At 36.1% G+C, this 17418-nt stretch overlaps 1 protein-coding gene across 8 annotated transcripts in view; it reads left to right on the top strand.

Annotated features, from left to right (window-relative positions):
• The window catches only part of CADPS2 (calcium dependent secretion activator 2), a 284524-nt gene that overhangs the window by 253600 nt on the left and 13506 nt on the right, over nucleotides 1–17418 (top strand). For all 8 annotated transcript variants that reach the window (XM_063155367.1, XM_063155366.1, XM_063155362.1 and 5 more), the window contains one exon: nucleotides 9447–9554. In XM_063155367.1, coding sequence (XP_063011437.1) covers nucleotides 9447–9554 — 108 coding nt within the window. The remainder of the gene's footprint in view (nucleotides 1–9446; nucleotides 9555–17418) is intronic.

The raw sequence follows: 17418 nt of genomic DNA, 5'->3' as shown, positions 1-17418 counted from the left end.
TATTGCTCATACTAATTCAGAAATTAGGGGGGCTTTAGCTCACATTTTTTATTGTTGACATTTTGCTTTCCTACAGAGATTCATTACAGCTTTACATAGAGTATTTAAACAGCCACTCCAACCCTGAGAGGACGTTTCATTTCCCTTGTGCAATAAGTAACTCTCAAAGCAAACTGTGGAAAGGTTATTCTCAATGCACATTTCCAGTTGTGGAAGAGTGAGGATTGTAACTTAGATACTCTTTTGTGGTGATAAATTGTTCAAATATGTAGTATAAGCAACAAGTAAAAGCATCATACTTGAATATCCATTATTTCTTGATTTCTTACTTCACGACTCAGGTCTGCTTGTTTAACCCCTTGCTTGCTTAATCCCTATTTGATTTACCATTGGTTGTGCAATAAGTAAAAAAATAAAGGAGAAATTTTTGGAGCTTTTTTATACATAAAGGCAAAATTCGACTGTTAAAATATTTTTATTAGAGTATGAGAGTAGAATATCTTTTCTTTAAATAAGCAAAGTTATGTAATACTGTCATTTTCCCTGTCAATGTCACTTGTTCTCTCATAAGTCTGCATTCTCATCCCTTTTTAATGCAGTTCTAAAAAAATCTTGTTTTTCAAGCACAGCAAAAACGACTACAATTATTACATAAGTGAAAACTATTTTTTAAATGGAAAATGCTAAATTAAAATATAGATAAATGCCAGATCTGCTAAACTGTGTGGTGACCAGCAAAACCTTCAGCACTTCACTCCTGAAAAATCCAAGCTTAAATAATTATTTTTTGTCTGAATTATTTTTCAGTCCATGCATGTTAAATAAAAGGAAAAATCTCTGTTTCTGAAATTTGTTATTTTGCTGTCTTTATATTTGTTTTATTCATAAGATAAATTGCAACATTTCTGTTCTTTTCAGATAATGTTTTCAGACTTTTTTTTTTGCCTAGGTATTTTTTACCTTTGAAAGTGCTCTTTTGTTTTATAAAAAAGATAAAAGCAGGCTGTCTTTCATTCAAAGGAGTGACCTCATATCAAATACAGTTTAGTTTACCTTTAGTTAATATATTGTGGTGTGTAGCTGCCACAAAAGGTCAAAAGGTCCCTGTTGAGTAACCTAAAACCCAAAGACCTAAAGAAAAAATTAGTGGACAGACTAGAAGTTCATTGGCTTCTTTCAGGTAATATGGAGAACTCTCCAAATTACATATCTATGAGGAGGAGACATCGAAATCTTTTACTATTGGCCTGGATACACTGATGTTGAAGCTCACAACAAAAATGAGACTGAAAAATACATTTGCCACAAGCTCTGTGGAATATTGCAAATCAGTCCCACAGGGATGCACCCACTGTTCCAGAGGAAGAGGGAGACGAGCAGGGAGAGGTTGCTGGAGCCCCACTCACATTCACTGGATGGTGTGGCTTGAAGAAAGCACCACATTATTGACAGGCTACCAAAATCCTTGCATTGTTACAATATTTTCACTTCCCAGCTTTCTCACACACCTTTCCCCAAGCACTTCAACTGCACTGTAGCTCCACAGCTGTAAACTACAAATGTAAACTGTGCTTCAGGGAAGCTGTGGATCTGACCAGGCAAAGATTTTCAAATTCTGGAGGTCTTTTTACCTGGACTGAAAGGTTTTCATAGGCTGGGGGTTAGTTTTCCTTCTTCACATTCTTTTGTTGTGGAGATGCAGTTGAGGCCAAGAGCCCTTACTGACGGCAGCTGTCCAGTCTGAATAGGGCCTAAAATCTCCAGATGTCAAAGGAAAAGATTCCAGCTGTAAGAGGAGGCTGAAAGCCGTCACATCACAAGGTCATCACCTGGGCTCACAGCTGAAGTGAGAAGTGGAGTGAGGGGCAGCCACAGGGAGGAATGTACGCTGAGCTCTTGCTAGTGTGACAGTGACCTAGCAAGCCTGCACTGAAGCTAATTAAATGCCTCATGGTTTTATTTTGACCTAATATGTTGTATAATTTCTTCTTGTCTTCTTTCTTCTTCTTCTTTCTCACCATATAGCTGCCTCTGTGAAAGTTACTTAAACTGACCACAGTCAGCCCTTTCTTTTGATGTAGTTGCAAATAAGTGCAGACTTGCACGTGTTAGACAATGGCATTGTGCCCCCTGTGCCCCACCTCCACCAGGGTGAGACCCCTTGGTGCATCTGGGGGAGAAAGCAGGGGGGCTGGGGGGGACAAGGTGTTTGGGGGGTTGTTTGAGTGTGTGGATTTGACAGAGTTTTTCATCTTTGAATACCAGGATTTTGCAAAGAGTGAAAAATGTGCTGGTTTGTACTGAAATAAAAAGAAGCTAACTAGGCAAAAAAGATGTCAGGAGAAATGAAGGTAGTACTGAGCAAAATGTTTTAGAGGGAGGATAAGAGGTAAAGGGGACAAAAAAAGTTAAATAAAACGAAATAAAAATAGTAAATTATTCAAAAGTAGGGAAGGCATTCCTGGATTTTTAGTCATTTTGAGGTACAGGTTAATTCTGTTAATGTTGAGAGAGGCTTTAGACAGTAAATAGTTGGACACAAAGGTGCACATTCCCTAGACAGCATCTGTCAATCTCTCAGGACCAGGGTTGGAAAGATAGACACAGACTTGTGGTTCATTTGGCAGATAGGTTGGTAAAAATGCTACCTACCCTTGCTGTCTACCCCTCAATTCATTATTCTTGCTAGAGAATTATGGTTAATTACAACCAAGTGAAGACAAAAAAAGTGGTTTTATGGGGTTTTTTAACTGTTTAAGAAAACATGGAATGTAAGCCTCAATTTTTCAGAATGCCCTTCAAGAAGTGGGACATATGAAGGGCCAAGGAGCTCTCATTGCTTTCCCCAGCTCTGCATAGAGGGCTGTATGGACACTACATATGTTTTGGCAATTGAAACCCCAACAGAAATAATAGCAACAGTGCAGAATTACCCAGACTAGGAAGAATAACAATGATATCCTGTGATTTCCTAAAAATAATAATGAAAAAATTTAGTTGCTGTTATGCTCAGCTTATTGGTAATTGTCACAGTATGCAAGGCTCTGCAGTGGAAAAAAATGTGGCTGCTGTGCAAATGGAAGAAACCAAATGTTTGGAGGAAAATAACACAAATGTTACAAGTAGTGCACGAGGGATGACATTGGTTCTCTTTTTCATGCTATGTTTTGATAACTGGGAATGCAGAAGCTGATTTAAATAGACAACTCATCTAAATCCACTGTAATCCTTTGTTAGTTTCTCTTAAAGTCTAAGCAATCCATAGCAGATGTAGAAGTACAACCTAATATATTTCCTTTTTTTAATATTCTGTTCACAAAGCCAGTTAATTAATGAGAATAGGGAAAGAATGCAGTAAAATTGAGGATTAAAAAAAGTATGTTGTCAATCTCAAATGATTATTATTCCCTAATCATGTAGATAATTTCATTGTGTTCAATTTCTCATCATGTAAGTCAGTTTTGCATACAAACAATCGTGTCTTTGGCTGGTCATTTCCACACACATTTGCTGCATTGACAAATACAACCAGAGCAATTACTCATACAAATTGAGCATCCAGTTACATGCTCATGTATATAGTGCTTTTTGTTCAGAAAAGGTATGTTTGAATCCCTTTGTAGGAGCCAGTAATCTATGCCAGTCACTCAGAGGGCACAGAAGGAACCTAATCCTGCCTCTCTTCCTATGGGCCACCTGTCACAGCCAGTGCAGAGGGGCCATTGGAGGGAGCCAGGGCTGACAGCAGTGCACAGCTCACACAATGCCAGCCCTCTCCCTGCCTTTATGTGGGGATCAGAGGTATGAAAAGGGGCCTCACACATGTGCCAGCATTTGACTTATGGGGTCTTGCAGAGGCCAGAGAAGGAACTCTGCCCCCTACCAGGCAGACACACATGGGGACCTTCCAGATACCTTCATTTTCAGATATCACACTTGTACTGCATGGCCTCATCTAGCTGATTTTAAGAAGCAAAAAATCTTTTTGAGAGGAATAATTGTTTTTTCAGGTGTGGCCATATGATGCTAGTCATTTTTAAGCTGGATTTTCTTTTAGAACTCTATTTTTATAAAAAAGACCACAGAAAGGGTATTATCCTTACACTTAGGGCTTCTCCTGGCTTCCTCCTCCTCTGTATACCCAGACCTGAGAACTGGCCCTTCTGTTTTCCAGTCTGTGGAAACAAGCTATTGTAGAATTGGAGGGAAAGCCCTGCAGCATCTGTTTTAAGTCAGCATTACTTTTGAGATACCTCTTAAATAGAAATCAGAAGGATGACTACTAATCAGTAGGAAAGCTAATATGGCATGGTAAAATACAACTTTATGGAGAAAAAAAAGCATATTTTAATACCAAATTTTTTCATAGGGCCTTTAGTGGTTTTTTCACTAAGAATCAAAATCCTGGTGCAGACATTTGCATGCCTGTGTTTCCCCATGAATGCATTGAAACTATATGTATACGAAAAGGTGTTTTTGTAAATGCTTGCAGAACCAGTTTAAATTTTCCACGAGACTTCTCAAAATACACAATCTCCTCTTTGCCACATTTGCTGTTTCTTTTAAAGAAGATTTTTTAAGGGAGAGAAAATGCTTTGCATTTGTTTCATTTAAAAAAAATAATTTTTTTATAACCATGTGAAATTAAAATGTTACCTCTATAATAGACTGATTATGCAAATGGTGCACCTTCCTCCCTGGCTTATGTATTTAATTTTCTAAGAAAATATGGGGATGATGATCTAGCCATGGATACAAGTAGTTTTTATTCCAAAAGTATTTTAATGATATTTTAATTTTGTAATTCCATACCCCAGTGATGAGCCTTGCAGTATTTAGAGAAGAACTTACAGGCAGTGAAATTTTCCAACATGCTTTTTCATTTTGTGGTGGACACTGAATAAGGAGCTCCTGTGTTCCTCACAATAGCCCCCTCCAGCTCATCTCTCCTTTTCATTGCATTGTTACAACCATGCTGTAGTTGAAATGACTCCCTCCAGGATGCAAGGGAGGGGAGAGAGGTGGAGAGGAAAGCAAACAGAAAACTGGATGGATTTTGTTATTGTATGGTTAGTCTCTAGCATCTGTTCTCATCTTTGAAACATTAATGCCTTGGCAGGACAGCAACTCAGTAAAACTAGTGTAGTGGGTTGAGGCTGGTTTCTAGTTTTTGTATTAAATAAGTTCATTTAATACTCCCTAATGCTAAGAAATGTTCTGTGACAAAAGCCAAAGTGAGAATAAACATAACTCAAGTATTACAAATGTACTGATTTTCACTGAGATTTATGCCAAACTGTTGTGTTGCAAAATGCTGTTCAGAAACTTAGGTGTACCTTGCCTGTAGGAAAATGCCTAATATTAGTGGCAACATTAAACCCACTGCAATCTTTCAGCAGCAAAATATTTAAATCACTGCAAATTAAGGCAATTTCACTAAGTGCTTCAGGCAAATATTGCCTGTGGGAGCCATGCATGTCATTCATAAAACAGCTTCTACATCATCTTGGAAACAAATAATATATTTTAACTTTTAACATTTGCCTCCATGTTAAATAGACACTGTGATACTGTTTTCCTGTTCAAGTGGGGAAAACAAGGCTGTTTCTTCTTTATCTGAATTTATTGCTATGTAAAAGAGCCTGGCAGTAGGACCCACCTACCAGTGAATAGTAAGGGACAACCTGCACCTGTGGGATTAGGTGCAGCAGCAGGAAGTAAGAGCACTTGCAGTATATAATTAACAAGGATTTTAAATTTTTTTTTCCCCAAACAGCATGTTCATCTTGCCAGGTTAACTAGTGATTAACCCTAAAAAAGAATGTGCTGAAGCCTACACCCTTGTTTAAACTCATTCACTCGCCAGTGTATTCAGTTACTTGTGTAACCAGCGACAAAGTAACCCTATTTACAACTCTTAATTTCCTGGTATTTTATTTGATGTCTTTGTGTTTCCAGTTTCTCTATTCATCTCTTTGTCTGGTTCTCTTTCATTTTCAGATAGGCAAAACAGCTTGTCTGCTGTTCTGAATAAAACAAACTTAAAATAACTTTCTATCATAAAAAACCCACCTTTTTTCTTGGGGAAACTTTCACACAATATTTTTTTTTATATTTACCTGGATAACATACCAGGTTACATTTTTCTCCCAAAGATGTGCAAATGACTCTCATTAACTTCAGCAGATGTTCTGCCAGAGATTCAGAGAAGATTTTTTTATGGAGTATGGCTGTGGAGACTGGAATGCTTTAGTCTTTTCAATTAAATGCCCCCTGTGACAGTTATTTAAAATATATCTCTGTTTCTATTTGTTTGTTTTCTAAGGCACATGAAACTTCTTGTTGTTTGTTTGTTTGTTTAATTCTGTGTTAACTTGGGTTTTTTCTGATGCTTAATGATTTAAAGCAGATCAATAAAGAATAGTGTTATCAAAGGTTACCAAATATTACATAATCCCTATTAAGAAAAAGTTAAAACATTAAATATACAGCATTAAAGCTATTTTGATTTTTATAATAGTTTTCTTTTCTTTTTCCCCATGTTTGGAGAAAACAAATATATTCAATTCATGCATGTGTACTTTGCCCACTATGAGCAAAGATGATTAACCTTCAGTGATTTTGGTAAGGTTTAAACAGACGTACTTCAGAATATTGATAATCTGCCTTACCCAGACTTACTTCTACTGAAGTCAGACACTGTTTAAAAGGAAAATTAATTTTTTTTTTCCGCAGCAATTTCAAAGATAATTATCCTGCACACATTAAGAAGGATGAAGTGTTTAAAAGAACTGTAATTCTAATTGGTAAATGTCACCAGCTGTTGCAGTTACTCTTACTTGTGTATATTCTTTTAATGATTACACTCCTGTACCACAAGCTACATGAAAATATATTCACTAGGTGTGAAATTCCCATATGTCACAGCTTCAAGACTAGGTAAACATCTCAAAGATAAGGGAGTTAATGCTGATGGGAAATGTTACTTTTTTTGCTTTGGCTGTCTGCAAGATGAACATTTTTTTATTGAACTTAGTAAAAGAAAATATTGTATTAATTGCAGAACCACTAAGTTTTAGAATTCAGTGGAAGATTCATTAATACACTTGAATGTATATCTTCAAGAACTACAGAGAGCCTTTCATTTACTAGATTATCTCCTTCACCTATCTCTGGAGATTTCAAAACATTTAAATATTTTAAAAATATTTCAAAATATCTTTCCATTATTCCTCCAAGTTAACTCTAGTCTAATTCCTATAAATTCTGTATCAGGTTTAAGAAGTTCATAAGGTTTCAACACTGATTGTATTCTCTTGTGCCATCACAAATGAGTGATGGTAAGGTAAAATACGGAGTTTTGTGTTTTAAATCTGCTTCATTTTCTGATTTATCTTAAGAATTTCTATCACATTTTAGTGAAGGTACTTTTTTATGAAGAAGATTTATTAATTTCTGCAAATCAGATTTTCCAACAGAAAATATTTTGTCTGTTGAAGTCTTAGATTTTTTATTCTGTGCTTAGGATTTAGGTGTGTGATGCAGATATAAATATCATTGGTCCTGCTTTCCTCTTAAGAGTTTTATCTAAACATATATAGATGGGATAAGATTTTGCAATAAGCTTTCATTGCCTCTGGAATGACCAGTCCAAATGTAGGAGATATTTCAGTTTTTCACTCTGAGTTTTGGAAATGCTACAAGCATGTAAGCTGGCCATGATTCTACATTTAATGGCTACTTTTGAAAAATGAAACTGCCATATATGCACGTGTATAAATGAAAAAGAAAATCTTTTTATTTTGGAACATATTCCTCTATATTTCGGTGGTAGATTCAGGGTAAAAAGAGTTGAACCTCATAAGCCAGGAGGTTTCACTCACTGCAGCATTGAAGAAAGAATGTTGTCATCCTGTTACTGTAATAAGATGACAGCAGTTTCTGGACAAGTTTTAGTATGGACATGTTGCACCTCTCCTTCCCTCTTGTGCTCAGACCTGTTCATATAAATTACAAAATATTACATACAAGATAATAAGAAATAAGAAAAACAGTTGAATACTCACTTGCAGACTAGAAAGGAAGCCTAAATATAAAATAATATATTAATATTTTAACTATATGAGCATGTTCATGCATACATGCTTATAAAGTATGCTAAATATTTTACTGTGTTGTTCATGTCCTATTTTCAGACAATAACAGTTTCTAAGAAATAGACATGTCCTATGCTTGGGAATTCAGGGGCTGAGTATAACTGCTTTTGTCCTTCTTCCTTAGAACTATTAATTATTCTATCTTAGCAAAATCTACATCCTCTACAAATTTTAAGGCCCATGTTAAAACCATAATACTATACTATATACTATAATACTATAAAACTGATACTATAAAGTATTATAGAATTTAACATTCTTTTGCATGCCAAGAACATTATAAACTACTGTTTGGGAGTAAGTAATACTTTAACAAGCTCGTTCATATAGAGGGCATTTGCAGAAGACTTCTCAAAGTGCCTGCGTGCATTCTTGGTTCCCGTTAGAAGAAAGTGAACTCCTTAGCAGCTTTGCATACACTGCCAGGAAAGGGCAAGTTGCAGGCTGTTAGGAGTGTTATTGTGGAACAACTTTTCATGAGTACAGAGATCCAGAAATCACAGCTGGATTCGGGAGCGGTTCAGAGGAGAGAGCAGTTTCAGCCACACTACACTGTGCCCGCACAGCTGTAGTGCCACATACACACACCATGTCCTGGGGGGTGTGCTATAGAAATTATGCCTGCTCTGCTATTCACACAGAACTTCCATTGGTACAGGAAGGGAAAAATTTTGGTCCTTGCTCCTCCCCTAGCCATCCTCTGGGCTGACTGCACAATGCAACAGTTTACAAAATATAAGCAGGACTACACTCAAAACTGCCTTTTTATGCCATTTGTCTCAGGGATGTGCTTGAGCTTAGTTTGAATTGCAGTTAGTTGAAACTAACATCAAACACAAAATTCAGCTGTACACTGGAAGTAAATTAGAAGAAATCTTAGGCAGTGAAAAAGGAGCTGAATGCTTTTTTAAGTATTTTCTGAATGTGATAGCAGGATTTGGATCTCCACACTTAGGCTGGAGTGGCTATCTATGAAAGCCTCGCTATCAAAAACAGGGGAAGATGTCCGAGTTTGGCACTGATGTTTCCAGAGCCAAGACTTGATTCAACTGCATATGGCAATGTAGATTTATGACTCAGAGCTTCCATAAATTAAAACATGTAGAACTACCTTGATAGTGAAAGTTCGTGAACATGTTAACTAACCAGAATTCACAGAAGGTATTGTTAATACAGTTTGTACATCTGTGAACATTGTAACATTTGTTTTCATTATGCTTAAGTCTCAGTTTTTGAGGGGTTTGTTCTTCTGTTCCCATTACTTTCTCCCCTCACTTTTTTTCTTCACAGAAACCAGGAATGGATCTAGCAGACACCTACATTATGTTTGTTCGGCAAAACCAGGATATCCTTCGAGAAAAGGTCAATGAGGAAATGTACATAGAGAAGTTATTTGATGTAAGTAACTAGCCTTGCAAGGTGTGCTTGTATCACTACTACATCAGGAGGGATAAGCTGGACTTTGATGGTGTTCAGCAAGCTGTTTAGATATTCTTCTCTGTTGATAATTTTTTTTTTGCTCATATTTTCTGTGTGAAACTTAAGTGCTAGAGGACAAATAAAATTGGTTGAATATTATTATTTGAAACAGTAATTTTTCCCACTGTGAGTAGTCCAATTATATTCCATCTTTTGATTTTAATTTGTTAATGGAGAGGATTGGATTGGTGTGGTTTGTGGATTGCACTGCCGACCAAATTTTGCTAAATTAAGAAAATTAAGAATTAATTACATATCCCTGCCTGCTGGTATATAGAAGGAGTACACAGATGCCAGGTACAATTGTGGGTTTGGCTGGTACTTCTGCAGAATGACTTTTAGAATTTTGTTTTATGGATTTCCAGTTTAAGACATCTAATTTCTTGAAGTTGACATTTATAAACAATTAATGAATTTTCAAACTCATTTTCAAATTTCTAATCTGACTTCTGAAAGTTTAGAGGAATCCTCATCCTCAAGGTGCACGCAGTAATTTTCTTCAGCTTTGATAACTTCTGCAGCCTTGTTCCATTCATTCCTTTGCCCTGAATCCTCATCTTTTTGTTAGAAATGATCACATTTCAGTTCATTCAAGTTCTGACTACTAATTTATATATCTGACTACTTTTCTTAATTGGCTGAAGGGGAAACTGTAGGCAGCTGAAATAGTACCTTCTGTATAAATTTAAAGCACTACACATGTAAAAATATATGTAAAATAAAAGCTGGGCTCAGTTTACGTGACAATTATCTCAGTCACAATTACATAGGAATTTGAACAGGAAAAGAAGTCATCTCTAGCACTGTGAAATGGAATTTATTACAAAACTAATTCTGGAACGTAATATAGACTTCGAAATGTATTTATTTGTGTCATCTCCTAAGTATTTTAGGAAGCTTTGCTGGCAGTTTAATTTAATTATGCAAGTTACAGCAAATGTTTTCATAACAGCAATTCACAGCCTTTACTGTGACACTGCAGTTGTGGCAGTCACAGAAGGTCCCATAACATAGACTCTCAGCCATGGTATGTCATGTCAGTGTTTGTTGTTTGTTAGGCTGGCTGGTCAAAATAAGACTTAACTCTCAGATTTTATATTTCCAGACACTCCCAGGCATCTTTACAAAACAAAAAAAAAAAAAAGTATCATCTGTTTTAATAAGCTAAGTGCTAATATGTGTGAAAAGAATGGTTTTATAAAAGCTTTGATGCCCTGCAGGGGTAGAAAAATTATCATCCATCCAGCTGGCACCTTCACAAAGTACTAAAACCGTATTAGCAACTTCTGCTTCAGTTTGCTTTTGCAATGAATCTGCAAGCATATGTTTCATTTTCAAGTTTCTATTTTTTTGTTTTTCTTTGGGGTTATTTTTGCTTATGTTGTCATTTCCTGAATGTTAATAAAATTATCTGCCTAAGGCCAAATCTAACTCTCACTGGAGGGACCACATTGACTTTTTTGAGGTAGTGGGATGGGACTGATTTCGCCGTGCCTATGTGGGGCACTGGGCATGGTCTGGGAACTGTCAAGGGATCCAGCACAGTTCCTGGCATGATTTTGGCTCAGCACTAGCACACGGACAGGGCTTCAGTAGGGCTGAGTTAATATGGGTTCAGGACCTCTTCTGAATTTCATTTCAGCAATTAAGCTTTTCAGCACTAGAAAACATCTCCTGTATGGACACAAGTTCTGATACAGCACTTGCCTTTGAGTTTGCAAATCCTTCTCTATCCCCTTGTACTCAGTGGTATACATTGTATGCTGCTGTGACCAATGCTAGTATCTCTAAGAAAAGAAAAAATATATACATAATGTGTATTTTTTGTATCAGATATCTATTTGTGTCTTTATTTTTCTTTCTACATGCTGGTATCACATTTCTGTGTAACATCACACTTGGAGATATTATTGAATGGACAGATGCAGCATTAAAAAAGCATTAACAAATAGGGAAGCTCATAGCATGCAGAAATGTAAAACAAAGTAATCTCACTCTGTTAATTCACCTTTCCTGACATTAATTCAGATTTAGAACATTATGACTGAGCAAGATTTTGCAAATTTTTGAAGGTTTTTTTAGATTATTGTTATTATTATTATTATTTAGGAAAACCTAGGTACTCTTTTTATAAATTCAAATCTGTCAAGTTATGTTTCAATAGAAAGAATAAAATATATGAACTTTTTTTATGTAAATGTACTTGAAGCCATTGGACTGGCTAGAGCTGTAGATCACAGTTGCTTTCCTCTTAAAACACATTGAGTTAGTATCAGCTAAGTAATCATCAGCATATTGAAAGAGGAAAAGTACACTTTCCTCTGCTCCAGCCAGGGAAATACCTCATCCAGAATAACAAAAAACCCTGACTTTTCTGTGTGCTAGAGTTCTTAGTTATAAATAAGAGAAGATCAGGCCTGAGACACTATTTTAACCCCACAAAAATGTATAATTGCAAACTGTTTATGTCCAGATATCACTGACTTGATCCCGGGCTGCTATATGCTAACAGCTATTAGGGTGACCGAGTGAACAGCTTGTCTGTCACACAAGTTATGTGCACAACAAAGATAATTTAAATTTAGGAATAATATTGATACAAGTACAAGTGCCTGACAGTGAGTCACAATATGTTAAAGCTAGGAGTTGTAACATTTTTAATCCAGCTGAGTAGTTTCAAACTGGAGAGAAGACTAAAAATATGTGGTGTTTTATGGCAGTGTTTGTTAAGCCTATAAATGCAGTGCCCTGCTATACAAAATATGAAAATGAGGAGAATGGAACTTCAGCTTGTTATATGAACCCTTCTATATGAAAGAGGTTCAAATCTATGCTGATTTTGAATGGGCTGGTAGTTTTTTCAGCACCATTTTTAAACCATTTAAATCTTGTGCTTCAGTGTATCTGCTGATCATGCAGCAGAACCAATGTGGAATTTTTTTTTCCTTCATTTCCACTGAAAAACCCAGCTCCTGGACACATTTCATTATTACCTCCTCCAGAAGGACTACAGACAGCAGGCAGAGTAATATGTCCAGGTGCTCCTGGTAGCATTGGTCTCTCCCAGGTTGGTGTGCTGCCTTCCTCTTCTCAAAACCAGGCACCAGGTTTGAAGGCACAAAGATTTTTCACTTGGTCAGTTTACCAAAGAGATGGGAATTTTTGCCTCCCTTTGCAGTATGGGATATGGTCTTCTTCCTAAAATCAGCTGAGAAGTTTGCTTGTCAAATTCCTTCTGTCACAGGGATTCAGGACATTTGTCTCCTACTGTCATGCAGTAACAGCTTATAGCTGAGGGCACAGGAGGGATGGAGAGTAGTGTTTATTTGTTTTTAACATCACAATTCTTAAAGAGCACTTGAAACGTTTATAATCTATTGCCTATGATTAAGTTCTGCAGTAGCTCTGGGTTAATGTTTTAGAAACAGTATTTAACATTAGTTTTAATTTTTTGTAATAATTTTTTTAATATTTGCTTTCAGAAAAGGCAGTAAATCAAGTTGGTGAATGGAAAAATTAAATATTTAGAATATAATTGTACAAAACTAGAATAAATAGAGAATATTACTAATTATTATTAACGCCTCTCTTATCTATAAAGACAATCCATTTCATGGATAATGTAATAGCATCTGTGCAGCCTACCAAAAAACAGTGCTGTGTATCTGATCACAAAATTATCAGATTTTAAAAATACCCAACTATGAAATTCCCGTGGGATCTGGTTCTACCTTTTCAAAATCAATAGGCCTTTTACCATTAACTTTAATAAATGCAGTGCTGTGTCCATAAACATGCCAGGTTTTTTCCATTGGCTGGACTTAGATTCATGTTTCTACTAGAATTTTTAAGATGGGACTAATAAATCTTAAGGATTTTAATATATATCAGACTTGTAAATTAAAAACTACTTCCTTTAAACAAAATTGGATTTTGTTGACAAACCTTTTGGAAAAGCATTTTTTTAATTTTGCATACAGCTCTTGTAAAAGATCAATGCAATACTTACTTTCTGTAGTAATGTCTAGTTCCTAAGTGCCACCTGGGTAGATTCTCATTTTCTTGTACCTGTGATTTGCATGTGAAGTATGGCTATTCAAAAAGAGTCATTCCGGACATTTTTGCTTCAGATTCCTTCTTGGTGTGTTTGCCATTGAGAGCATTATCTAACAGGTTATTTTCTGTCTGTTGTGGAAAACTGCTGGTGTAAACAGATGTGTGATTGCAGTTTTATTAAGTCTGTATGTGCAATGAAATCTTTCTGCAATTAGTGATTGCTGCTCTGAGAAATAAAAAATAGTTTCAGAGAACAGCTTTAATGCATCAATGTTCAGCCATTGATACAACTGAAAGGGCTTCCAATAATTTCTGGGAAACCTCTTCCCAAGTGTATCATAAACACATAAAATAGTTGGAGTGCACATCCTGGACAGGTGAGCACTGGCAAAGTGATGCCCAGAGTTATCTTGTGCCAGATGGCACCTGTGAGCAGATGTTGCCCATCTCCTCTGGTGCTAAACTGGTGTGGTGGGATGCAGTATTCCTGCTGACTTTGCAGGGACTGCCCATGTGGGAGGAATTCCTGGAGGGTGTGCCCTTGTTTATGGTAGCAATTAACAAGCTGTGCAAGAGTTGTATATGGCAGGGAACTCATACAACTGTCTTTGGAGTGCAGAAAGACTGAGCGTCTTCATAACGCATTTAAAAGTTTAAGCACTCCATATTTACATTGCTGGTTTTGGCTTTTGTATTTCAAAAGTTCAGATGTCATGGGACATTCTTTTTCTGTTGAAAAACTGCTTGTATTTTGCCTGGAATGTTTATTAAATGCTAGTGGTGTTCCCATATTCCAACCGTTATTTTCATTTTCCATTAGTAGCAGGGATGGAACAATTCAAGTTCAATGATGTACTTGAGATTATTTGAGGTCTTAATTATTCTTCAAAGGTTATTATGATACGTGCTCTGCTCAGTGGCTAAATGGAGATATGAAGTACTCATCTGACTAATTTCTGTTTGCCAAATGCTTTATTCAATTGCCTAATTTCTATAGATTTTCTGACCTATTACAAAAAAAGTGTTTAAAAATGTGCAAATTGTGGTGTTACACAGCTAAGAGGAACACTTAATTTAAATTGAGTTTTCAGTAGTAGCAACTCCTTCTGCTGCTTATGGCTAACTCAGAAGCACTATTTTTGTAGTATTTAGTAGTCAACAATCTTTTTCTAGAAAATTTCAATTGTGGATTTTTTTTTCCTTATTCTCAAATTACTTCCTGTCACGCTAGTTTTAATAAGTAATCTTCACTTTTGTTGTTATGTAATTATTTGCAAGTGTGTGATTTGACAAAAGGTCTACTTGGTTAAAGGCCACATTTGAATCAAAAGCTGTGTTTGTATTAACCTCTGCGAAACATGAGAGGACCGTGCCTAATTACTTAAAAAAATACTCAACTAAAATGGATTGTAGCTTGTTGATCTTCTTATTTCTTTGATAACTCAGAGTAATCTTCAAGAAATATGTGGGCTTCTTTCTCAGATTCTTGAAATTTGATCACAGTGCAAAATTGTCCTTTGGCGCAAACCCAGAAATACACATCTTTGCATGATGCACCTGGACATATGTGGCAGGTCTGGTAGAATCAGCTAATTAACAACACAGGCTTAAACAGGCACCTCATCTGGCAGTGTAGTTAGTTGCCTGATGGTGCTCAGCAGGATTTGGTAGTGCTTTTTATTTTTCTATCCTAATGGTCTGCTGCCCACCTAATTTTGCCTTATTGTCAGCCACTACTTACCGCAGCTTGAGGCCCTCCCAGGAGGCTAAATTATTATCAAAGGATTAGGGAGATGTAGCCTTGCAGCTCTGACATTTCTGATTACTTGTCTATGCCAGAACAGTAATTAGCTGTGACTAATTAAGAAAAATGTTCCTGCCATAGAAAACCATTTAAAAGAACCGAGAAGTAGAAAAGCAATTGAAAAGCTGAGCAGTGCTCAGATTTGCCGATGCTCTTTAGATTTTCACCAAAGTCTTAACTCATCTTTAATTACGTCTCTTACTTTATAGGGGAAATAGAAAGCTCGTGATATGAAAACCACTCTGTAGTTGTCTCGTGATCTAACAGAATTTTTTGTCATTTTGAAACAGTTGTTTCTCTTTTGGTAAAAGAATTTTAAAGAAAACTGTAGGCAGTGTCACTGAAAAAGTAAGTTATATTGATATGATCAAATGTAGGAAACTCTTCTGCAAGATAGAAGCAACATCTTGCAAAGTTACTGTTCAAAGTCTTTTTAAAGTTCACTAAATTATTCCTGATGTTTTCAGATAGACACCTCATTTTTTCAAGGTAGCAGTCTCTATAAAAGAAAAAAAAGTTCATTTGAAATCTGAAAAATGTAGCCTCCCTCTGTTTTCATTTAGTGTAGAAGTTTTCTTTGATTTTTTTTTCTGGATTATGCTGAGAAAAAGAGTGCCCACTCTTAGAGGGTGCTGATTATGCTGCTATGACTGCAGCAAAGCTCAGTTCTGTTGAAATCAGTACAACCACAACATACTTAAAGTAAAGCATGTGCTTCAGAGTTTCCTGCTTCAGGATCAGAATATTCAGCACTTTGAAAGCTGTTTTATACTGCAGCTGATAGTGTTTTCTCTAGAGAAGCACAATGACATAATATGACTGTATTTATATGGCTTTGATATGATACACTTTCACATGTCTTCATTCTTCATGCCATTCTTAATTCTTGAATTTCCATTTTGTTGTGTACCACACAACCCAAAAATATACAAAAATTATTTTCCCAAGACATTAAATATCCCATAGTCCAGTCTGCATTTAGTATTCATGGAATGGATGTCTGACACCTTTTTCACACCAATTCAATCATATTAAATTTTTCCAGCTGGGAAGTAAGAAACTATGAAATGGATATTTTGATATCTTGCTAAAAGTGCTCTCTGGGTATAAAAGGAAAATAGAAGATTATTTTTAGGGCACTAAAACTCATAGCCTGATATTCGGAATTCCTTATACTGTGCCACCCCCTAAGTTCCCTGACTTGTGTGAGAAGCTCACTTTTTTAGAAAGGAAATAAAGAACAATGAATAAATTCCGCATAAAAAGAAATTTTAAATGGGTGTTACAAGTCACAACAGGAAAAATGAGGGGAAAAAAAATCCTAAACTTAATATTCTAAAACCCATCTGATTTTTTTTTCCCTGAGGGAAGTTTTTCAATCAAATAGAACCACAAGGGGTTTTTGCTTGTTTCTTTGGGGAGTGTCTATAATACTGGGAGCTTCCAGTACAGTTTCCTCATATGCATTCCTGGTATATACTGTTCATTCATTTATTAACTTAGTTATTATGGATCTATCCATCACTCACAATATCCATTCACTAAAAACAATAACAATTCTATCTAATAAAGGAGAGCTCCTTCCAACATCCAGGCCCAATTTAGTCCTTTAACCCTTTTATCCCACTTAGGCATAAAGTAGCAGCATCTCATTCCAGGCACTGCACTTTTTCTTCTTACCTAGATGGCTTGAAATGTGTCTAGCAACTTAATAGAATCAATTGAGCATGGACAACTATAAAAATATAAAATAGCACTGAAACTTCAGATGAGGCTGTCAGTAAGTGTTAACTGTGGCTGCAGCTTTCACATTCTACACAGTCAAGAGAAATCAATAAGGATTGTACCATTTGTATTGTCTTACCTAATGTTTGTTCACCATGAAGTGCCAGGCACAAGCACCATCTAGGGAATATTGATTTC

The sequence above is a fragment of the Melospiza melodia genome, chromosome 4, assembly GCF_035770615.1.
Source record: "Melospiza melodia melodia isolate bMelMel2 chromosome 4, bMelMel2.pri, whole genome shotgun sequence".
NCBI lineage: Eukaryota > Metazoa > Chordata > Aves > Passeriformes > Passerellidae > Melospiza > Melospiza melodia.
The sequence above is the reverse complement of the archived record's forward strand: the minus strand, read 5'-3'. Positions and strand labels throughout refer to the sequence as shown.